Here is a 23,076-nt window from a genome sequence, read left to right as displayed (position 1 = left end):
ACAGCAACAGCAAATTAAATTTGAGAGGAGAGTAAGAAAGGTAGAGAACTCTTTAGCAGAGGCTAAATGGGATTGGGAGCAGAAAAGGTGGCGAGCAGGACATTGCAGGGAATTAAGTTGTTTCCAGCAATTACGCAGGAAGATGAGACGGAAGGAAAGAAAGCAACTAGAAAGTCTAATAAAGGTCCGTCTGAGAGTAAGGAAGCAAGAAAGTCTCCCATAGTAGAAGAGGATTCTGATGCTGAAGACCTTGTTACATAAATACTGAGAGATCGACCACCACCATATGCAGTGCATGACGATGGTCCGAGTACTAGTGTCGACACAAGGCACAGGCATTGGGGACAGTGAATCCGGTACAGGGTAATACTAGCAAGATACAGGGTGTGGTTAAAGGTAGTCCTAATGTGTTGACTACTCCAGTAGTTCAGGCACAGATGCATCCGCCACCCATACGAAGAATTTATCCTGATGTGCCTATTTTAGAGATTACTTCAAACTTAGTGGTGCCTATGGAGCAAGTGGGTCCAAGACCACTGTTGGTTCAGACTGAGCAGACTCCGATTTTGTTGCCCCAGGTACAGCCGCAGTGGATGCCAAGATTTACGTCAATAACAGGGACACAGTCAGACTTGACTCCGGTGATGAATCAGAGTATGTGAGTTACTCTTCCGCAGTGTACAGGTGCTAGAGGAGCCCCAGATGCAATATCCCTGCCAATTATTGTTGTTCCAGCTGTACCATTTTTGCGCAGAAGAAACAAATTATGAATGAACAAGGAACGATGTCTCAGAGTCTAATGAGGAGGGGACCAGATGAACAAGTGCAAGTAGTCTCATCCATGGGTCAGACCTTTGATGGGTCAAGATCATTGTTAGATCTTAGTCCACTCGTTGCACTTCCACATGCTGTGAATGGACCTAGTGCAGGTCAGAGCTTGAAGCTATTGACACTGCAGACATTGAATGCAGTGGTACAACAGGTGCCACCGGGGAACGCGAGTAACATTTCATTACAAGGACTGACAGCTCAGCAGTTGACTAAATGGTTATATAAGCTGAATACCCCACAGAATGCTTCCAAGGGAGAAAAGTAGATCAATTGTGTCAGATTGATCATATAAGCAGGTGAATTAGTTGAGGGAACAATGGGGGTGAATAGATTAGAGTCTTACACAGCGGCAAAGTTGAGATACTTATGCCCGAGAATCACAAGAGAGGTGGGCAAGGCACATCAGAGATTAGCAGACTTGGCAGAGAACCATGGCGTAGAAATTGAGAAAACGAAGCATTTGAAGAGAAGTTAAAGATTAGATTTTGGGGCAAAGGATTATGAACACATGAGGTCAGCCGGAATGAAAGTGCACGTTAAGGAATTACTGCAGAGTTCTCAGGTGTGGGGAGCATTAGAAAAGTGGGAAGGTAGATGGGTAAAGAAAAGAGACAAAAAGAGAAGAGAGTCTCTAGAAGCGACCGAAATTGTACAACAGGACAAGGATCTGGTAAAGATGTTACCAATGAGAGAAATCCCAGGGGAAAATTTTGTTCATGTCCCTTGGAGTAGGAGTGATATTCTATCATTTACAAATGATTATCCAAAATTGAGGGAGAAGCCAGTAGAATGGTATCAGCAGACAGACAGGTTCGTGAAACTTGCGAAATGTTTGTGGGAAGACTTGAACACATTACTGGAGATAGTGCTTCCAGCTGACTTGTGGGTTGAGTGTAGGAGAGCTGTAGATTGGCCAACAAGTGAACCAGAGAGAGATAAAAGTACAGGTGCACCATCTCCTGAGGTAATGCAATATTACTATAATGTGATCAAGTTCCTGAAGATGAGGATTTCGCACAAAAATATTGATTGGCAGAGAATTCACAGGACAATGCAGGAGGTGAAGGTAACAATACATGCGTACTATGAGAGCTTGTTGAAGGCATTCAAGGAGTACAGTGACAAGGAAGCAATTGAGCCGAAAGATATGCTGCATTTTGTGTTCAGATTTGTAGAAGGACTGAGACCTGAGATAAGTCAGATGATTAAGAGTCATTAGATTTGATGGCAAGCAAAGCAGATTGATGAGTTGTTGCAGTATGCGAAATACTGTAGTGATGAGATTGAGTTGAAGCAGAAAAAGTTGAAATAGAAGGCAATGGTGTTGCAGATTAAGGCAGCTCAAACAGGAGTGCAAGGAAATTTTGTGCTGCCGATGCCGCAGCAGGGAAATGTCATGTTTCAGCCTCAGATGAGAGGCAGGGGTCGTGGAGGCAATATGAACCGCAGTCCTGATTTGAATACTGTTGTGGTTCAGAAAGAAGTGCAGGGAATGAAGAAGCTATTACCGTATCACATTTCCGGGCCTTGGGACTCTGGAAACGGGAGTGCCGATGATGGTGTAAGAGGTTGTTGTTCAGCTAGGTAACAACGTCAATATATTTCTAAATGTGAGAGGACGAAGAATAAGAGGTCCAAATCCAAATTGTAGGAATAATATGAATCAAGTGCAAAATTTTCTACCCATGCAACAGGTGCAAATGCCCTGTGCACAATTATCACAGTTTCAACTGATGCATCAGCAGGTTCCTATGGTACCTAGACAGCAAATGCAGATACATCAAGCCCCGATGGAGCAGCAACAGATGATGTTTTCTCAACAGGTCCAGGTCAGAGGCAAGACAGAAGTAGTAATAGAGCGCACCAATTCCCGTTACACAGTGAGAATAAAATAAACGGTGAATGGATGAGTGATAGTTCGGATGAAGAGCCATGTGTGCTTGAGACTTCTCTAGAGGTAGATCTGAGAGAACCCTATGAGAGAGGAAAGGTAATGGGTCACAGAGTCTCATTTCTGGTGGACACGGGAGCTACACTGTCTACAGTGAGAAGTGCAGAGGTCCCGAATTTGCCCCTTTCAGGTCGAACAGTTCAGGTTGTGGGGGTAGCGAATCAGTTTTTGACAAATCCGATTACAGATCCAGTGCAAGTTGAGATTGGCAATTTTCAGGGACTGCATAACTTTGTAGACTGTGATTCGAGTCCGGTATCTCTACTGGGAAGGGACTTGCTGTCTAAAACAAGGTGTCTGATTACTTGTGCAAACGAGGGAATTGAAATCCAGACAAATAGTGATGATGAGGAAGACCCAGCCCCAGAAACTGAGTGTGAAACTACAAATTAGGAGTACCCATTGATTGAGTTTTTTTTCCCGATGTTCACATTGAGAGAGCTTCATTTTGATTTGCAGGGAACAGTGCAAGAAAAAGTGTGGGATTTGACAAGGAAAGAAGTGGGTTGGATCAAGGGAGTGGAGCCGATTAAAATTACCTTGAAGCCGAATGCAGTGTTCCCACAGCTTCCACAGTATAACATGCCACAAGATGTCCTCATGAAAGTGGCTCAGATAAGTGCAGAATTTGTGAAGCAGGGAGTTTTGAAGGAGGTGTTGAGCAGCCCAAGTAATTCACCGATAATGGGTTTGAAGAAGCCATGTGGAAAGGCTCGAATTGTTCAGGATTTGAGAAAAATAAATGACATAGTGGTTAAGTGCTGTCGTATAGTGTTACCCAGCTGTAATAATAGTTCAGATTCCATGCGATGCACAGTGGTTTCTTTGTCACAAGCGTTCTTTTCTATGCCTCTTCATGAAGATAGTCAATTTCTCTTTAGTTTCAAATTCTTAGATTTAGTCGACTGCTGGTGTAGACTTCCTTAAGGGTACACAGTCACCTTCTTTATTTAATCAGATCTTGAAAAAGAAGTTGGAGTCGTTAGAGTTGCCTTTCCAATTGACTGTGGTACAGTACATCGATTACTTTTTTGATTGCATCCAAGACAAGGGATGAGTGTAAGTATGACTCGATTGCCCTGCTGAATCATTTGAGAAAGTATGATCATAAAGCGTCACCACTGAAATTGCAGTACTGTCAAAAAGTAGTGAAGTGTTTGGGTCACCAAATTGAGAAAGGGTCGAGGAAAATATCCAGAGAAAGGATCACAATGATACTGCAGATAAATCTCCAAACTTCACAGAGAGATCTTAGGATATTTCTGGGAATGGTGTGCTATTGTCGCCAAAGGATTCAAAAAATTTCGGAAATTTCAAAGCCATTGCAGAAGTTGACCCATAAGGATGTCACCGACCACATAGTGCTATATGAGGATGAGATGAAAGCGCTCACTGAGTTGAGAGAGAGTTTGTGCAGAGCTCCATCGTTGGGTATGCCTAACTACACGAAGCCTATCACATTGTTTTGTCATGAGCATGATGCATGTTCATTGTCTGTCTTGGCTCAGATCCATGGAGGAGCTCATAGCCCAATAGCATATTTTTCAGCTACTTTGGACCCAGTTGCAGCAGCCTTACTAGGTTGTTTGTGCGCAGCTGCCGCAGTTGGTCAGAGTCTTTCACAGTGTGAAGGAGTAGTGATGGGATATCTCCTGACTAAAATAGCCCCTAACTCGATTGAGATTTTACTGACAAGGACAAAAACCCAATACTTGACTGGTGCTAGGTTGACTAGATATGAGACGAACATCTTGGGTGCTCCAAACGTGACACTGAAAAGATGTACAGTGCTGAACCGGGCAACTTTACTTCCAAGTGATATTACTTAAATTGAGAAAGAGGAAGATATTGAACATGATTGTCTCAAAGTAACTGAGCTGTGCACAAAACCGAGACCTGACATTAGAGATACCCGATTGGAAGAAAATGACCAAATTGTTTTTGTTGATGGGTCTTGTCTGAGAGACAGTACAGGGACACTGAGAGCAGGATATGCTGTGTGTACAATTACAGGTACCTTAGAAGCTTCCGGGCTTCGAGGAGTGTACTCTGCCCAGGTAGCGGAATTGGTTGCTCTTACTAGGGTGTGCCATGTTTCTGCTCGATTGAGAGTCACTATCTATACAGATAGTCCATACGGATTCGGAATAGTTCATGATTTTGGCCAATTATGGTCGCAGAGAAGTTTTCTGACCTCTACTGGATCACCCGTGAGAAATGGTGAAAAGATAAAGGAGTTGTTATATGCAATTCAAGTTCCTGGAAAAATTGCCGTGGTGAAGGGCAGTGCACATCTAAAGTCACAGGGCTATGGGGGTTATTACAACTTTGGAGGAGGTGTTAATCCGTCCCAAATGTGACGGATAAACCACCAGCCGTATTACGAGTTCCATAGGATATAATGGACTCGTAATACGGCTGGTGGTATATCCGTCACTTTACCGTCACTTTTGGGATGGATTAACACCTCCTCCAAAGTTGTAATAACCCCCTTAGTGTCCTTGGGAAATGGATATGCGGGTCAAGTCGCAAGGTTTTGCACATTGAACTGTGTATCGTTCAAAGACAGGTGGGAATTGTTACCTGAACAATACGCAACATCTACGAGTTTTGCATTAAAAGTAGTTGACACTTTAGAAGAGTTAAAATAGTTGCAGAGTAACGTTGACAAAGAGGAAAAACATTCATGGAGCAAAATGAAATGTGTTCAAAGACAGGATGAATTGTGGGTATCTGAGGAGGGTCAGTTGGTTTTACCAAACAGCCTGTTATCCCAGATGGCGAGGTACTATCATGGTCATGCACACATTGGGAGGGATGCCATGGTTCGTCTGTTCAAAACTGACTGGTTTAACCCCAATTTTAGACAAGCAGCTGAAGCAGTTTGCCATCGATGTATCATTTGTCAGCAATTAAATGCAGGAAAGGGACCGTGGTTAATTTGAGCCACATTGGAAGACCAGGAGGTCCATTCAGCAGAATGCAATTGGATTTTATTGAGATGTCTGTGTGGGGAGCATTGAACATTGAGCAGAAGTTGCATTGTAGTTACCGCCCTGAAGCATCAGGACTAGAGGAGCAGATGAATGGTACCCTGAATTCAAGAATTGCAAAAATGTGTGCAGCTACGAACTTGAAATGCCCTGATGCATTGCCTTTGGTGTTGATGTCAATGAGAAACACACCTGACAGGAAGACAGGATTGTCGCCCCATGAGATTCTCATGGACAGAGCAATGAGGTTGCCAGCAGTTCCTGCAAATACACTTGTCAACATTACAGATGATATGGTGTTAGATTACTGCAAGGGTCTGGCTGATGTAGTCTGCTTTTTCTCTCAGTAGGTGAAGGCCACCACACTGCCACCGATCCATGATCCAGGGCACAACCTGAGAGCTGGTGACTGGGTTGTTGTCCAGGAGCATGTGCGCAAGACGTGTTTGGAGCCTCATTGGAAGGGACCGTATCAAGTGATCTTAACAACTACGACTGCTGTAAAGTGTGCAGTGGTCCCGAATTGGATTCGCGCGAGTCACACAAAGAAAGTGGTATGGCCACTGGATCATGAAGAAGCGTTGTTGAGAGTGCCAACAACTGTGAGGCAAATTACAGCACCAGAACAAGAAAAGGAGCAAGGAAGAACTGAAGCTTAACCTTAGCTCGTTGAAGATGGTTCTATCACTCCTGTGAGAGACGAGGGTGAAGATCTCCAGGAGGGTGGTGAGGAACCTATCTCAACTGAACCAGCAGTAGAGCCTAGTACTGAGGGGGTTCCCCCAGAAGCAGACGATCCCGAGAGACAGACAGAGCAAGTGCCAGATCCAAAAGGGGAAGGAGTTGAGGTGGATCAAGGTCAAAGTGATCTGACTCCTCCTGAACCGGTTGCAGGTCCGTCAAGAGAAAACACCACAGAGAAAGAGAAGGATTCAAGTTCAGTCCCGAAGAGAATATTGACAGAAGGTACACGAAAAGGAGATAAGTGGCCGAATTTGCAAGTGGAGAAAAGGAAAGAGGTGATTGTCGAACCAATAATAGAGGAAGAAGTAGATACTACAAGAAAGGAAGAATTAAGTGAAGGAGAGTACAATGGTGATCGAAAGTTGAAAAGAAAGAGCATAGGAAGTCAAAGATATGCAAGTCCTGAATGGGCGTATGCAACTATAAACGAATGGCAACAAGAGTTTATGTCTTTTTGTTTTGATAGGGAAGTTCCAAGGCAATATTTTGAGGTGACCTGAAAAAGATTCAGGAATTGAGCTGTTGAAACAATCTGAGAAATATTTTGAGAAAGAGACTGTTTAAAGTGATCGAATAAGACATTGATAACCTGATTGACTTTTGAAACCTGATTTTGACAAGCTGCTAACCGATTTTGACAAGGAGAAGGGTTCCTGGAAGTGAAACTGAACTGCTAAAAGAATAATTGTCTATTTTTGTTTTTTTATTTTCGTTGCATGTTTCTAAGTTACTTCTGCTTTCTGATTCTTTACAGATTATGGCTGATTTTGTTAAGCAGGTTAGGGATGCTAGGCGCTGTAAACATATGAGCCTTGGTTTGGCAATTATGTGTGGGATTTTGTTTATAGTGTTGATTGTGGGTATGTCTGTTCTTGATGTGAAAGGAGCCAACCATAGTTCTGCTTTTGAGACTACCACACTAACACCTTTAGAGAGGTTTAAGTTAGATGAGAAATATTTGCATGATAATAGTAATGTACAAAGAGAGCTTTCTTATAATTTTTTCTATCTCTTGTTGAGTGAGTATGTTGAGATGATGGATGCAAGGGATTGTCTTGTGTGTACACAGATTCCTTTATCAGTTGAGGAAGGAGTCACCTATCATAGTCTTCCATTAACCTATGGAATAAGTTGTAGTCTGCTACTAACAATGTTCTATAACAGGGAGTAAATTCAGTGTTTTTACTCCAATCATGACCTCGTGTTTTCGTTTGTTCCTATAAGGTATTTGAGCAGAATAGCTAAGGATAATGGCACAGTATTAGTTAGAGGATTCTTTGAGCCTACACTAACGCTTGGTACAACATATGCTCACAGAAATAATCTCACATGCTTGCTTACACCTTTAGAGAAAGGCTTCTTAGATCATACTGATGACAGGAGAAAGGCACTGAAAGAGAAATTAGAAAAAGGCTTAGAAAAAAGGACTTACAAGAATGATTATGCTTACACTGCAATTACAACGCAACGAAAGTTAGCTTTAGATGCATTACATGAAGGGAAGCTTTGTATATATAGGCCAAAATCGCGCACTGACACTTTATTTGTGGGTACAAGTGAATGAAGGCATGTGTTTTTGTTTCAGAGTAAATGGACATTTATGTTGAATGGGCAGAACCCTGTGATTCCAGGAATATATAACATTTGTGGACTTAATGCTTATTACTGTCTTCCAAGAGGATGGTATGGGACATGTTATTTGTGGATAGTTTTCCCAAAGATTTACCACATGGAGGATTTGAAAAAGTTTCCGAAGATGACAGAATTACATCATAAGAGACAGAGAAGGGAGTCCTCTTCTGCGATAGTGGGAGACATATTTGGTGTGGTGATTCCTTCAGTGGAGGTCATCCGGAATTCGATCAAGATTTGAAAGTTGTCTACTATTGTGGATAACATGCTGACAAACTTTTTATGGGCTATACTCTTGATAGATACTGAATTGGCTGCTGATAGAGTTATGACTCTTCAAAATTGCCTTGCTTTAGACATTCTTTTAGCAAAGGATGACAAAGTCTGTAAAATAATTAACTCTAGCAATTGCTGCTCTTACATTCCTAACAATAGTAAAGAGATAAGAGACTCTATTACTAACTCGGATTAACGCAAGTAGTGATTTGAAGGAATTGATAGAACCAGATGTTTGGGAAAAGGTTGGTAAGGGATTTGCTTCAGTGGGGAATTGACTAAGTAGTATTTGGAATGGGGTGCTATTGAAAATTGTATAGGGAATATTAATTGTTATAGGTTGTCTATTAAGAATATGGGGGTTATGCAAATTATGCAAAATAATTAAATTGAAAAGGTCTAAAAGAATCAGAGGAGGTAAGAAAAGAAAAGGGAAACAATTTATAGGGAAAATTCAAGGAGAAAACAAAATATCAAAGAAATAGAATTGTATAATTGTGGGTGGTAAATTTGGTGTGATGACACATTTAGGGGGTTATTATAACTTTGGAGGAGGTGTTAATCCTTCCCAAAAGTGACGGTAAAGTGACGGATATACCACCAGCCGTATTACGAGTCCATTTTATCCTATGGAACTCGTAATACGGCTGGTGGTATATCCGTCACATTTGGGACGGATTAACACCTCCTCCAAAGTTGTAATTACCCCCTTAGTCATTAGAGAAGGGATTGCTGAAGCAGATGTCTTAATTAGAAATTATTAACAAGTGTTTACGTATTTTGAATAATGACTTATGTAGAAAAATGAATAACAAGAAAAATAATGTGCATGTTTGAAATTGTGACCTCGAAGAATGGCCACCAATGTTCATGAATTAAACTAAATAATTTATAATTCACATGAAATATTGACTATATATTAGATTAATGTAGTAAAATGTCATATTAAGGGTTATGAAATATGTTATTAATTGTAGGCCTTAACTTACTGAGTGTCTTGGCCTAGTTTTGCCAGGCCTCATGCAGAAGCTGTGTTTCTTAGCATTTAATGAAAAATGCTGACAGAGAAGAACAAACGGTGAAATGCCCTTTTCTTGTTAAAATGCTTAGCAGAAGCTTTCCATGAGAACCAACTAACAGGAGACAACGTCTTTAAAAGTGTAACAACTGTGTGTAAAATGTGCAAGAGGTTCTTTCCCAGGACGCGAACAATGAAGACAATCACTGGAGACGAGGATGCAACAAATTAGATACCTGACGAGCCGGATGATGAGAACATCGTAAAGCAGACCAATCACAAGGCGGATGATGAGAACATCGTAAAGCAGACCAATCAATGACATGTGAAGTGTGAAATACTGAAATTCATAGATGTGGTATATGAAAATTATTGGACAGAATAAAAACATACAATTATTTGACCAATTGGAAATTAGGGGATAGTTTGGGTGACTTTGATATAACAACGTGACAGAGGAGAACACAGACAGATTAGATCTTACCCTGTTGTGAGATGCGATATTGACTTAACAAGAGATTCAAGATTCTGTCATTGCGCTCATTCTCTCTGACTGAGAGCCTGATGTTTTGCTGATCGATTGATGACCTGAGGACGAGGACTGAATTCTGCTTGCTGACCCATACCGTGGATAGGTAGATATGTATTAGAAATGGGGTTTTTGGTTGGCACTCAGGTTACCCTCTGTCCAAGCACGAACCCTCACTCTAGTCAGGGTAAGTCCCACACAATCCAAAATTATCCTGTGCCCACCCTCTGGTATCTTGGCACGAGCAGTCAGGCTTAACTTAGAAGGCAATGTGTAAAATATTTGTGCAATAAATCATACAATAACACAATATAGCACCACAAAAATACACCACACAGTGTTTAGAAAAATATATAATATTTATCAGGATAATTGTAGGTCAAAACGAATAAAGATGCAATGTGAAATTGTAGAGATAGCACTGAAAAGTGAAATAAAGTGTCTTAAGTCTTTAAAAAGCAAACAAAGTCTCTTTCAAGCACAAAGTACCTGGTTTAAAGTGGAAAATCTCTGCAAAGGGCTGCAGAAGAAGAGATACGTGGAAAAATGATGTGTGCGTCGATTCCTCCCCTGCAAACACGGACTTGCGTTGTTATTATTCATGCGGGGAAGTCGTGCGTCGTTTTCCGGCTCGCGGACAGTCTCTTTCTGTGGGTCGTGGGATTACCAGATGTCCCGGGGTCTGTGCGTGGATTCTTCGGCTTGTTTTCCGGCTGCGCGTCATTCCGGGAGGCTGTGCATGGAATTCTTGGTCTCACGGCAGGCGTCGCGTCGATTTCCCCTCTGGAAGTCGGGCGGCGTTGTTCTTGCGAGGCCGTGCGTCGAAGTTCCAGTCGCCCCGAAGGTGTTGCGTCGATCAGCGTCAGTGTGCGATTTGCTCGCCGCGGAACAAGCTGTGCGTCTGAAATTTTTGGCGCACGAAGAGTCCAAATGAAAAAGAGAAGTCTTTTTGGTCATGAGACTTCAGGGAACAGGAGGCAAGCTCTATCCAAGCCCTTAGAGAGCACTTTTACAGCCAGACAAGAGTTCAGCAAGGCAGCAGGGCAACAGCAAGGCAGCAGTCCTTTGTAGAAAGCAGTCAGGTGAGTCCTTTAGGCAGCCAGGCAGTTCTTCTTGGCAGGATGCATCATAAAGGTACAGCAAAACTATTAATATTAATAATTGAAGCTCATGCCCTTCACGGTAAACAGCTTTTATCCCTTAAAGTCCTTTCTGCAAAGTTAACTATGCTCCTCTGTTTAGTACCTTTAAAACGTATTTCAGATGTTAGAGCTTTAGACATAACCTCTGTTCAGTATACTGCTGCAGGTGTTTTCTTTCAGGGACGAAGAACAAAAACTAAATTGATGTCCGTATTTTATCTGTACTTTCAAGATCATCCAAATCTATGTGTGGGAAGCTGTTTGAGAGAATATATTTCACAAACAAAAGATTTGAGAAAGTCATCTGAACCTCAACTCCTAGTCTCTTTTAGGACCCCACATAGCCTGGTTTCTTCTACCACTCTGGCCCGTTGGATAAAATGGATCATGAACCTGGCGGGTATTGACATTTCTGTTTTTGGTGCTCATTCCACCGGAGGAGCTATGGCATCCAAGGCCTTTTGGGCAGGATTGAGTTTAGCTGACATTCTCAAATCAGTTGATTGGTCAAATGTTTCAACTTTCAGAACGTGATATTGTAAACCAGTCTCTCATGTAGCCAGTTCGTTAGTTTCTGTGCTTTAAACTAGCATAATAAGAGCCTCCGTGCCTTGTAATAAAATGGAGATTTTCTTAGCTCTCAGTGAAAGTAAGTCTTGATTTTATTAAAGACACGGAGGCGAGTATTATCCCTCCACTTTTCTTTAACCCTTCCTTTGTCTTATCAGGTACAACCGCTACTCCCAGCCAGACACCTTAAAAAGGATCTTCCTCCTCGTCTCAGTCCTTGTTCTGGTTTGACTGCAACTGCTCGCAAGCCATCTTTCTTGGAGTTATTCAAGGATATTTATTTGGTTCCGGACTTCGACGAAAAGACTTTCAATGTTATCAATCGCGTGGAAGGCTTTTTCACCATTTTTCTAGCTTGTTTCATTTGGATACTTATATTTCCTTTATTCAGATTTTATTAACTGCTCTGCAAGAAAAGAGGACTTTTTGCGCTCAGTCAAGACGTTTATACTTAGTTTGTGTCCTGATTGGTTTGTTCTTTATGACATGTTTTTTGTAGTTTCCAAGCCTGGAATGCTGGGAGTTGTAGTGTTTCGTGGCTGCTATTCAAATTAAATCAAGAGAAGAAAGCATAATACTCGCCTTGTCTTGTCTTTAATAAAATCAAGACTTTCTTTCACTGAAAGCTAAGAAAATCTCCTTTTAATGTGCAACCAAGTGGGTTACACTGTCATTTAATACAATGAAGGTGTTTCTCCTTGCCTATAAGGACTCCTAAAAAGAGTCATAGGATTTAGAAAAATAAAGGACGGCGCTGACTCACATTGTTCACAAATGGACCAATACAGACACACATTAACATTAACATGACTTTACGCAGACTTTAAAAGGAAAATTTCAAATCAACCTTTTAAAAACTCATTGCCTCCGCGTACCCACACCAAAAGGTGCATTGGGCAGTGATGTCGTCACCCAACAGCACGTGAAGCCTCATCCGGGCATCCAAGATAATCGTTACCCGACAGCACGGAAGAGGGAAAGTGGTAAGTACAACGTATGCCATAATTCACGAAAGTACATCCCAACGGCTGGCGAGAGGGTCGCTCAGCCATTGGATGCGTCGCACGCCTTCCGCCCGGCGCAGCGCGGCGTGCGCAACGGCCAAGGCTTGGGCACCTGGAGTACCGCGGGGGAGGGGCGGAGTGCGGGCCTGGCTGTGTAGCCTTCCTCCCTGGCCGACCCGTTGCTGCCCAGTGAGGGCCTCCTCTGTCGTTTATCTTAAATCGGAGTCAATAACATGTAAAGAAATCCAAATAAATGAGCAGTGATGAAGCACTTTTTGTTTATTGGTGGAAAAAAGACGCATCTGTGTTTTTGCCCCATCAGTCCTATTTACCTTAACTCCAACTAGATTCCACCCCAAAATACTATATTTTAGCTTACATAGTAGCTTGGTGGCCCTTTACACTTTTTGCTGGACTTCTTTTGAAACCGTGACGATGCAAGAAAATGCAAGCCAACGTGGAATACGACGTGATCGAGCAAATGTGTTAATCTGTTGTGAGGGGCCTATTAAACAGCATGGTAAAAAGTTAACTGCGGCCTTAGATACCTGAACGTGCCGTTTCATGGATTTTCCACTACAGTTGACAAGATTACATAACTTGGGATCTAAACAATCGTCTTTAAAATTATAACACAAAAAATGAGGAATTGCTGAAAGTGGTCTTGGTTGGTACTGCTGCATCCTTCCTCCCCTCCCAGACTGTCACCACGGCTGCGGCTCTACCCTGAGAGGTGGGCGTGTGAGGCCGCCCAGGGCTGAGCCTATGGCTGCATGCGCGCCTTCCCCTCCCTCCGAGGCGCAGCCATGCACTGGTGCGCCATTATTCACTGTGGCGGGATCTCTCCGAAGGAAATCTGCAGTTTCACGTTTGCACGGCATATTCCTGAGCTCCCCTCCCCCTCTGCATCACTGCAGTGAGCAAATCAGGGGCGCGGGGTCCGTGACGGCCCGCGTGGCTCCTCCTTCTCAGCCCCAACTGTGACAGGCAGCACCGAGCAGAGAGGCAAGGCACAGAGCGACCGGACCTTCGCACGCCCCCCACCAGCCTCAAGCACGGCGACCGCAGGAGCACCGCACTCTCCCCGGGGCAGCATGGAGGTGCCCCGGCTGAGCCACAGCATCAGCAGCCCCACCAGCCCCTGCGAGGATGTTATTAAGAACCTTAGCCTGGAAGCTATTCAGCTCTGCGACAGGGACGGTAAAGTCGACTTCTCTAATCCCCTCACACGAAGCTGTTTTATAGAGACTAATATAAGCTCGTACCGCGGCGTCCCCGCTATTCTTTGTTAGCCTCCCCATCTGCTCCCACTGACTCTGACTGGTGGAAATGTCGCCAACTCATGCACCCCAGAACAAAAGATTGGGAGGGGGGGCGCTTCTCGTGGCCAGTACCAGATTCCTTGAAAAATAGACCTTTGCAGTGCAATGGCATACTAATATGCACTGACCAGGGTTCTACCTGCACCTTAGTTTCGTAGGTTACATATTTTTAACCTACCTTATCTTAAACGTATGCGGTTTCATGATAGGCATTTATCTTTTAAATGCAAACTATTGTGTTCGTTACAAAAACACCATTGTAAATACAATTTGTGTTGGTCCAGGAAAACGCATCGTAGTCTTTAGATGATCTGCAATTTTACCTATACCTTATAATGTAGGAATCATAAGGCGGTGGCCATGCATTGTGCTGGAATCGGTGCTAAGTGACGCATGATATAAAGAAAGGTCGAAGGGGTATGGGAATGGGTGGTACGAGGGCGCGCGTCCCATGATTGTATGGTTCAGGACCATGGACAGGCCGACCTGAGCGTTCAGGATTCTAGACATCGCAAGAGCTGCGGAGCATCTGCACTGAATTGGCCTGCTCTGTGTACCATTGGTGTAGTGCCTTTGCCCGCCTGCAGCTTTGCCGCTCGTGGGATGCTTATCGTTTACTAATCTGCTCCCACGCTGAAGTCTAACTTTCATTTTACATATGCACTAAATTCCTTCAAGGAAATGTGAGCGCTGCTTTTATTCTGCGGTTTGAAACGTATTGCACGTCACATGAGATGCAAATTGCCATTGCTTTTTTATTGTTAGTCTACAATTCACCAAACATCAATTTTTTATATATATATATATTTTCAAATTAGGAGGATACGTAGCCTTGTGTTAACAGTAACATTTTGCTCCAGGTAGTTAGACTAGGTTTATGGGCATCCATGGATTACGTGGCTAGTGGCAATTTAAAATACTAGTTCCATAACGCAGAAAATGGCATCCGCCAGTGCAGTAATCTTTTATAAAGAAATGCAGTATAGTATCTAGACAACCTCAGAAATAATATTATTTTATAACCCTGTCACAGGGTCTTTGAATTGTATTTTTTTCCACAACATAGCCCCCAAAAGTACTGGAAGTTTTACTCGGTGCGATTCACATTACAAAGCCACAACCTATCTCATGGTCTTCGTTTGCCACGTACAATATTACATGGTTTCCAGTTTGCTTTATGAAAAATAAAATTAAGATATCGTATTTATTAAAACTGTTTACCGTGAAGGGCATGAGCTTCAATTATTAATATTAATAGTTTTGCTGTACCTTTATGATGCATACGTTGTTGCATATCTTCTAGCATTAGCGAGAGTTTGTATTGATAGTGCGGAAACATTTGGATTGATACAAATGGTTTGTCCCATTAGTGTTCAAGGTAGACAATTTATAGAGACTTGATGTTTCATGAAATGTGCGCGGATTTTTTTTTTTCTCGCGTGTTGGAGTGTAGGGGGCGTTTCCTCAATGTTGGACGGAACGTAGATGTGAAAACCTTTTAAAGCGATGTTGTGTTTTGTTGGATTTGAACCTTACAGACAGTGCGACTTGTACATTTTCAGTGCTTGTGGACTAGCGTACTTGACTGCGTCAACATTAGACGCAATGAAAAAAAATATAGTGCTTTAATTTGAAAAGATCTCACTTTATATTCATTCGGTGCATTACTGTTCCCACCATTGAGTGAGTTGTTAAGTCATTTCAGTTATGAACAACTCTCCACAATGACAAAAATGTGCAGTAAAAGAATATAGAAAACATATTTCAAAGTAGTTGGTATGTACCACCAACTCCATTTATTTTTTTTAGAAAATGAATGAACGCATGAATGTATTTGCCTAATTCAAGATCGCTCTTTCTGGAGGTCGCCAGAAAAAGAAGCAATTGTGCTGCTGCCTGGTTCTGAATGGATCTGTACAAGGCACCGGCGGGATCCTTCTAGACGGTGGTTGTGTTTTTTTTAATTAAGGGTGGGGGGAATCTACAAAGTTTAAATCGGTCATTGATAACTAATTATGTCACACGTTTGTGAAACAACATGTTTGTCTTAGGTGGCGCATCCTTTCCAGGTTTAAGGTATCTCAGGTTTGAGTTGACGCTGCTCTTGTTTGTATGTTAGTGCATCTTCAGAGCCCAGATAACACATATATAATTTCCAAGTTTAGTATTGCATTGCGTTTATGTTTACTAGTCAATATTTCATCAATGATGTGAGAAAACATTATTGTGGAAAAGTTTCCATGCTTGTATACTCATGTACTCTTCATTTAACATTTTGTTGAACAAACCAAACAATTTCAGAATTATGTTATTTTACATATATGAAAATCCTACTCTCAATTTGCAATAAAAACACCTCCACAGCACGCTCACTCGCCATTTGCTCTCCTTCATCAAGTTTTTTAAAACCAGAATTAAATAATATATATACAGCAATATTTCACCGAGGAAGACCCACTTTTTAAAATCATTGATTGCGACCGAAAAAGCCAAGAATAATGCCACATTTTGAAGATAGCAACATCACAAATATATTATCGCAGTTATGTTTAACTCAAAAATATCCAACAATCACTGTCATTGTTTTGCTAATTCTAATCTCAGCTGTTCTGGCAGCGCCAGAAACTGAAAATAACGCTCCAAGATACCTGTTTACTTCTAGTGCGTTTCCCTTCTTGCCATCTCCCCAGCTTCTCAGAATAAAATAGGGGATTGTTAATGGGATAAGGGTGGGTCAGAGCATAACGTTTTGATGTAGATGTTAATGGAAGGGCCATATTACTTTCACTACCCATGGCACGTTTGTGAGTTCCTTTCCATGATTAGGCTACCTACAGGTGATCAATGGGCACACCCAAAACATGGCATGTACTGGATTGATTTTGACAAATGATGTCTGTTTAAATTACCGTAAAATAACTTTCTTATACTGCATGGGCCTTGCACTGCTTACTTGGAGATTACCAATAAGCTGTCATCATCTTTTTCTTCTTATTCTTGGTAAGGCTTCTGAATTTAATAATTAACCTCCCCCACCCCCCCCAAAAAAAAAAAATGAAACTACTCTTAATGGAAAACAGTTGTCAGTCAGCTCCAAATTTAGGAGATTATATCGGCGACTTTTAACAACAGTTCGAAAAACCTCCACTAACAACGAGACTACTCTTAAGAGCCGCAGAGAGGAGAAAACTAGGCACAGTTATAATTTCTAAACCTCAGTTATGGGCTTGAAAAGCTTCCTTCATTGTTTGGTTAAAAATGGAGTAAGTCTAATGTCCCTTGTGTTAAATGATTAGTTCTCGAAACTGGAAGGCGTCTAGATACTAGGCCCTGTCAGGGCTCTTGGAAAAACACCCCATACGAGAGTTAGGAAACATCGTACGTGGAAGAAGTGGAGGCTGGGACAAAGGAAACTACAGTCACGGAGAACGGAGACTTGCTAGGATAGGTCGAACACATGCTGCACAGCCCCTAAAGAGCCAGTATTTGGCTTCTAGGTCAGATGAGGCAGAGCCCTTTAAACATTAAACCGACATATAGACTGTTGTCTGTCAAATCTGGTTGTTTTGACTCTTTCGTTTTTTTGTACCTGTTCTCACTCATATTTCTATCCCTCACTTTTTTTTTTTTTTTCTTGTCCCTTCCCTCTGTTTCCCAGTAGGTTCCTTTCCCAGAATTCCTGTGTTTTTTTTGTTTTACCTATGTATTGAACTTTTACTTTGGACTGTCATATCTGTATCTAGCTAAGTTTTGTTTTTCAATGCCATGTAGGGGTGTTAGGGGGCTAGTTACAGTGTTTCTGTTCGCCTCACTTAATTAGTTGTGACCTGTATTTTTCCTCTTTAAAGCTGTGCCATCCTGTATGAAGTTGGCTCTGTATGTACTATTTCAAAGTAAGAAATAGCATGCACAGAGTCAGAGGGTTCCCCTTAGAGGTAAGATAGTGGCAAAAAGAGATAATTCTAATGCTCTATTTTGTGGTAGTGTGGTCGAGCAGTAGGCTTATCAGAGGGTAATGTTAAGCATTTGTTGTACACACACAGGCAATAAATGAGGAACACACACTCAAAGACAATTCCAGGCCAATAGGTTTTTATATAGAAAAATATCTTTTCTTAGTTTATTTTAAGAACCACAGGTTCAAGATTTACAATCAATACTTTAAATGAAAGGTATTTCACTCAGGTATTCTAGGAACGATGAATAATCACAATAGCATGTACAGTTTTGACAAAAATGGCAATAAACTATTTTAAAAGTGGACACTGCAAAAACCAACAGTTCCTGGGGGAGGTAAGTAAATGTTAAGTTCACAGGTAAGTGAAACACTTACAGGGTTCAAAGTCGGGTTCAAGGCAACCCCAAAGTTACCACACCAGCAGCTCAGGGCCGGACAGGTGCAGAGGTCAAAGTGGTGCCCAAAACACATAGGCTTCAATGGAAATAGGGGAGCCCCGGTTCCAGTCTGCCAGCAGGTAAGTACCCGCAACTTCGGAAGGCAGACCAGGGGGGTTTTGTAGGGCACGGGGGGACACAAGCAGGCACAGAAAGTACACCCTCAGCGGCACAGGGGCGGCCGTGTTCAGAGTGCAAACAGGTGTCGGGTTTTCAATAGAAATCAATGGGTAGACCCAGAGGTCTCTCCAACGATGCCGGCAGGCACGGGGGGGGGCTCCTCAGGGTAGCTACCACCTGGGCTAGGCAGAGGGTCGCCTGGGGGTCGCTCCTGCACTGGGGTTCGGTTCCTTCGGGTCCTGGGGGCTGCGGGTGCAATGTTGTTTCCAGGCGTCGGGTTCCTTGAAGCAAGCAGTCGCGGTCAGGGGGACCCTCTGGATTTCCTCTGCAGGCGTTGTTGCGGGGGTTCAGGGGGGTCAACTCTGGCTACTCACGGGCTCGCAGTTGCCGGGGAGTCCTCCCTGTAGTGTTGGTTTTCCGCAGGTCAAGCCGGGGGCGTCGGGTGCAGAGTGGAAAATCTCATGCTTCGTGAAATGTGTGATCTTTAAAAGTTGCTTCTTTGTTGCAAAGTTGCAGTTTTGTTGAACAGGGCCACTGTTCTCGGGAGCTTCTTGGTCCTTTTAGATGTAGGGCAGTCCTCTGAGGCTCCAGAGGTCGCTGGTCCCTGTTGGATGCGTCGCTGTTGCAGTTTTTCTTGAAGTGGGGAGACAGGCCGGTAGGGCTGGGGCCAAAGCAGTAGTCGTCTCAGTATTCTCTGCGGGGCTTCAGGTCAGTAGTCCTTCGTCTTCAGGTTGCAGGAATCTACTTTCCTAGGTTCTGGGGAGCCCCTAAATACTGAATTTAGGGGTGCGTTTAGGTCTGGGAAAGCAGTAGCCAATGGGTACTGTCCTTGAGGGTGGCTACACCCTCTTTGTGCCTCCTCCCTGAGGGGACAGGGCACATCCCTATTCCTATTGGGGGAATCCTCCAAAATCAATATGGAGGATTTCTGAAGGCAGGGGTCACCTCAGCTCAGGACACCTTAGGGGCTGTCCGACTGGTGGGTGATTCCTCCTTGTTTTTCTCATTATCTCCCCTGGACTTGCCGCCAAAAGTGGGGGCTGTGTCCAGGGGGCGGGCATCTCCACTAGCTGGAGTGCCCTGGGGCATTGTAACACGAAGCCTGAGCCTTTGAGGCTCACTGCTAGGTGTTATAGTTCCTGCAGAGCAGGCTTTTGTTTCTGTCCTCAGAGAGCACAAAGGCCCTCACCACATGGGGTCAGAAACTTGTCTCTCAGCAGCAGGCTAGCACAGACCAGTCAGTCCTGCACTGAACAATTGGGTAAAATACAGGGGGCATCTCTAAGATGCCCTCTGTGTGCATTTTTTAATAAATCCAACACTGGCATCAGTGTGGGTTTATTATTCTGAGAAGTTTGATACCAAACTTCCCAGTATTCAGTGTAGCCATTATGGAGCTGTGGAGTTCGTTTTTGACAAACTCCCAGACCATATACTTAATATGGCCACACTGCACTCACAATGTCTAAGAATAGACTTATACACTGTAGGGGCATATTGCTCATGTAGCTATGCCCTCACCTGTGGTATAGTGCACCCTGCCTTAGGGGTGTAAGGCCTACTAGAGGGGTGACTTACCTATGCCACAGGCAGCATTTTGTGTGCATGGCATCCTGAGGGGGATGCCATGTTGGCTTTGCATTTTTTCTCCCCACCAACACACACAATCTGGAATGGCAGTGTGCATGTGTTAGGTGAGGGGTCCCTTCGGGTGGCACAACATACGCTGCAGCCCTTAAGGACCTTCCCTGGTCTCAGGGCCCTTGGTACCACTGGTACCTTTTACAAGGGGCTTATCTGTGTGCCAAGGGTGTGCCAATTGTGGAAACTATGGTACATTTTAGGTGAAAGAACACTGGTGCTGGGGCCTGGTTAGCAGGGTCCCAGCACACTTCTCACTGAAGTCAGCATTAGTATCAGGCAAAAAGTGCGGGGTAATTGCAACAGGGAGCCATTTCCTTACACATCCCATAACTTGGAATCCAGTCCAGGTCTTCCAACATCCAGTCTGCTGGAACGAGTGTATCTCTAGCTCTATCGTTCTCTCCTTCCCTCCAGTACACCCCTTTTCCTTTACAATATGTTCTCTCCTGTTTTGAGTTCTAAATAGTTAGTGGCTTAACCCACAAGGGAAGAAGGTGGGATTGATCTTGCTATAGGACAACAAGAGCTCCACGGGTAATGACAGAAAAAGATTGATATGGAGGTCAATTCCTTACGTGTAAAGGCACAGTTGATCTCTAAGATACAAGAAGAAATTGAAACAGCTCAGCAAGAGCTTTCCTTCTTGTGTGAACATGTAATCATTTGCCAGGAGGGAATATAGCCAGCATATCTAGAACCAATAATCTGCCAAATATAGGATCCAGTAGTACCTCCAGTATGCTGGCACCAGATTGATAAATTCCACATCAAGAATTATCTTTTATTGTTTGTTCACAATAGGAAAAGCCCCCTGGAAAGATTTTCTGGAGCCCTGCATTACTTTCAACCCTGTATCGCTCAATGCAGTTTTCATTGGCTGGGGTTTCCTTTATTCTTTCATATCTAAGCAAAGGTCCTCAGTCTGGCAGTACCCTTGATACTTAATCAGGTTCCCCGGCTTTCTAATTTCACACTGTTTGTGCAACAAGTTACTGCTATTTTTGGGCTCAGAGTTAGTTACTCCTACATGGTTGCTGAATCTTCAGCAAGGCTTGAATGATTTAGGGTCTGATTTAGAGTTTTGTGGACTGATTACTCCTCCACAAATGTGATGGACATACTGTCTGCTATATTATGATCCCCATACGCTATTATGGGATGGGTGAAACGGGATATGCGTCATGTTTGTAACGGAGTAAAGCCCTCTGCCAACCTGTAAATCAGACCCTTAATTATTTTCTATGGTCAAGTTTAATAGTGGCAGCCTATACTGATGTAGCAGCAGAATTCTATCAGGGCACCTGCAATGAGATACAGAAGGCATTATTTCTGATAGGGAACAGGCACACCACATAAGCCTCACTAACAGATTTGACCCTAAAAATTGATGCCCAGAAGAAGCAATGATTCCAGGAAAGACCCCTCTTGAATGTGGATGATACATCTCAGATAACAGAAGAGCCAATGCACTTAAGTAACATTCCAAAGACCGTGTCAGTAGAAGAGAAGGTATGAAGATACCATCCTCTAATTCAGAGTCCAGTTCAGGTTTTCCAGTATCAGCCTGCTGGAATGGGTTAGTTCCTCTCCCTCTCTCTCTCCGCTCTCTCTCTTTCCTTCCCCTCTCTCTCCTTCCCCTCTCTCTCTCTCTTTCCTTCCCCTCTCTCTCCCCCTTCCCTTCTCTCGCTCTCTCCTTTCCCCTTCCCTCTCTCTTTCCCCTTCTCCTCTCGCCATCTCTCTCCTTCCTTCCCTCTCTCTCTCTCTCTCTCTCTCTCTCTCTCTCTCTCTCTCTCTATCTCTCCCCCCTTCCTTCCCCTCACGCACTCTCTCTCTCTCACTCTCTCTCTCCTTCCCCTCTCTCTCTTTCTCTCCTTCCTTCCCCTCGCTCTCTCCTTCCTTCCCCTCGCTCTCCTTCCTTCCTTCCTTCCTTCCCCTCTCCCTTCTTCCTTCCTTCCTTCCTTACTTCCTCTCTCTCTCCTTCCTTCATTCCCCTCTCTCTCTCCTTTCCTCCTCCGACTTTACCAATTTGATTGAAGTTTGAGCAACATCCAAGGGTTCCTGGAGCATAAAGTAAACAAGATTCAACTTAAAATGTCCTTTTTAGAATACTCTAAAGCAAAAGAGCTACATTCCACAGATTTTTGTTTTAACTGTAAAGTGGTAGAAGGAATAAGAAAAATATTACACGGTTAAATTGACTAGTTGCTAGCATTATCCTACACCATTGAAGGTTATGAATGCAAATACTGATTTTTATTTTTGTGTTGCTGATCATAGACATTGTAAATTACTTCAAGAGAATGTGGTTCCCCCATTCCTTAAAGAGAGGGAATGCATTCCCTTTTGAATACACCAAACTTAAACACTGCTAACCTAACTATAAACTAATCACTAAAGTTCACTTCATAGTGAATGCTTGAACAAATGTTTTTATTTCCTGTTTGTGGAACTTTGGGAAACTTATCGCAGTATATCAGTACCGCTGAATAATTGCTGATAGCTCATATTTGTACTATGAGGGTCAAAACCACAACTAAGTCTATTGTCTACACATAGCCTCCAGGATGTTCACGAAGTTCGTTTCCCACAGGACTGCATGTTTACAGTTCCAAAAAGTTTGTGCATATCAATTTTTAAACATTCAATGAACAAGCCTGGTTCAGCTCTTAAGTTGATGATTCCATGTCGGGACCAGAGGCTCAGATTATGCCTTCTTCCTTTGCTTTATTTTAATAAAGCAGCCATCTCTAAAGTGAAAACAATACACTACCATTCCCACCAGCCCTTGGGAATGAGAACTTGAATGTCCATTTAGGTACCACCTGCCCCAGCAGTGTCCTTCCTCTACTTCAAAGCATCCTCTTTCTTCGCAGCCTGCAGCCAGAGTTAAGTGTATTTCCTTTTT

At 43.1% G+C, this 23,076-nt stretch overlaps 1 protein-coding gene across 1 annotated transcript in view; it reads left to right on the top strand.

The window, feature by feature from the left end:
• Positions 1-13,518: 13,518 nt before the first annotated feature.
• The window catches only part of PHYHIPL (phytanoyl-CoA 2-hydroxylase interacting protein like), a 319,244-nt gene continuing 309,686 nt past the window's right edge, over positions 13,519-23,076 (top strand). The window contains exon 1 of the mRNA XM_069240968.1: positions 13,519-13,890. Within this exon, the coding sequence (XP_069097069.1) occupies positions 13,785-13,890 (106 nt within the window). The 5' untranslated portion in view covers positions 13,519-13,784. The remainder of the gene's footprint in view (positions 13,891-23,076) is intronic.

The sequence above is a fragment of the Pleurodeles waltl genome, chromosome 6, assembly GCF_031143425.1.
Source record: "Pleurodeles waltl isolate 20211129_DDA chromosome 6, aPleWal1.hap1.20221129, whole genome shotgun sequence".
Lineage (NCBI taxonomy): Eukaryota > Metazoa > Chordata > Amphibia > Caudata > Salamandridae > Pleurodeles > Pleurodeles waltl.
The sequence above is the reverse complement of the archived record's forward strand: the minus strand, read 5'-3'. Positions and strand labels throughout refer to the sequence as shown.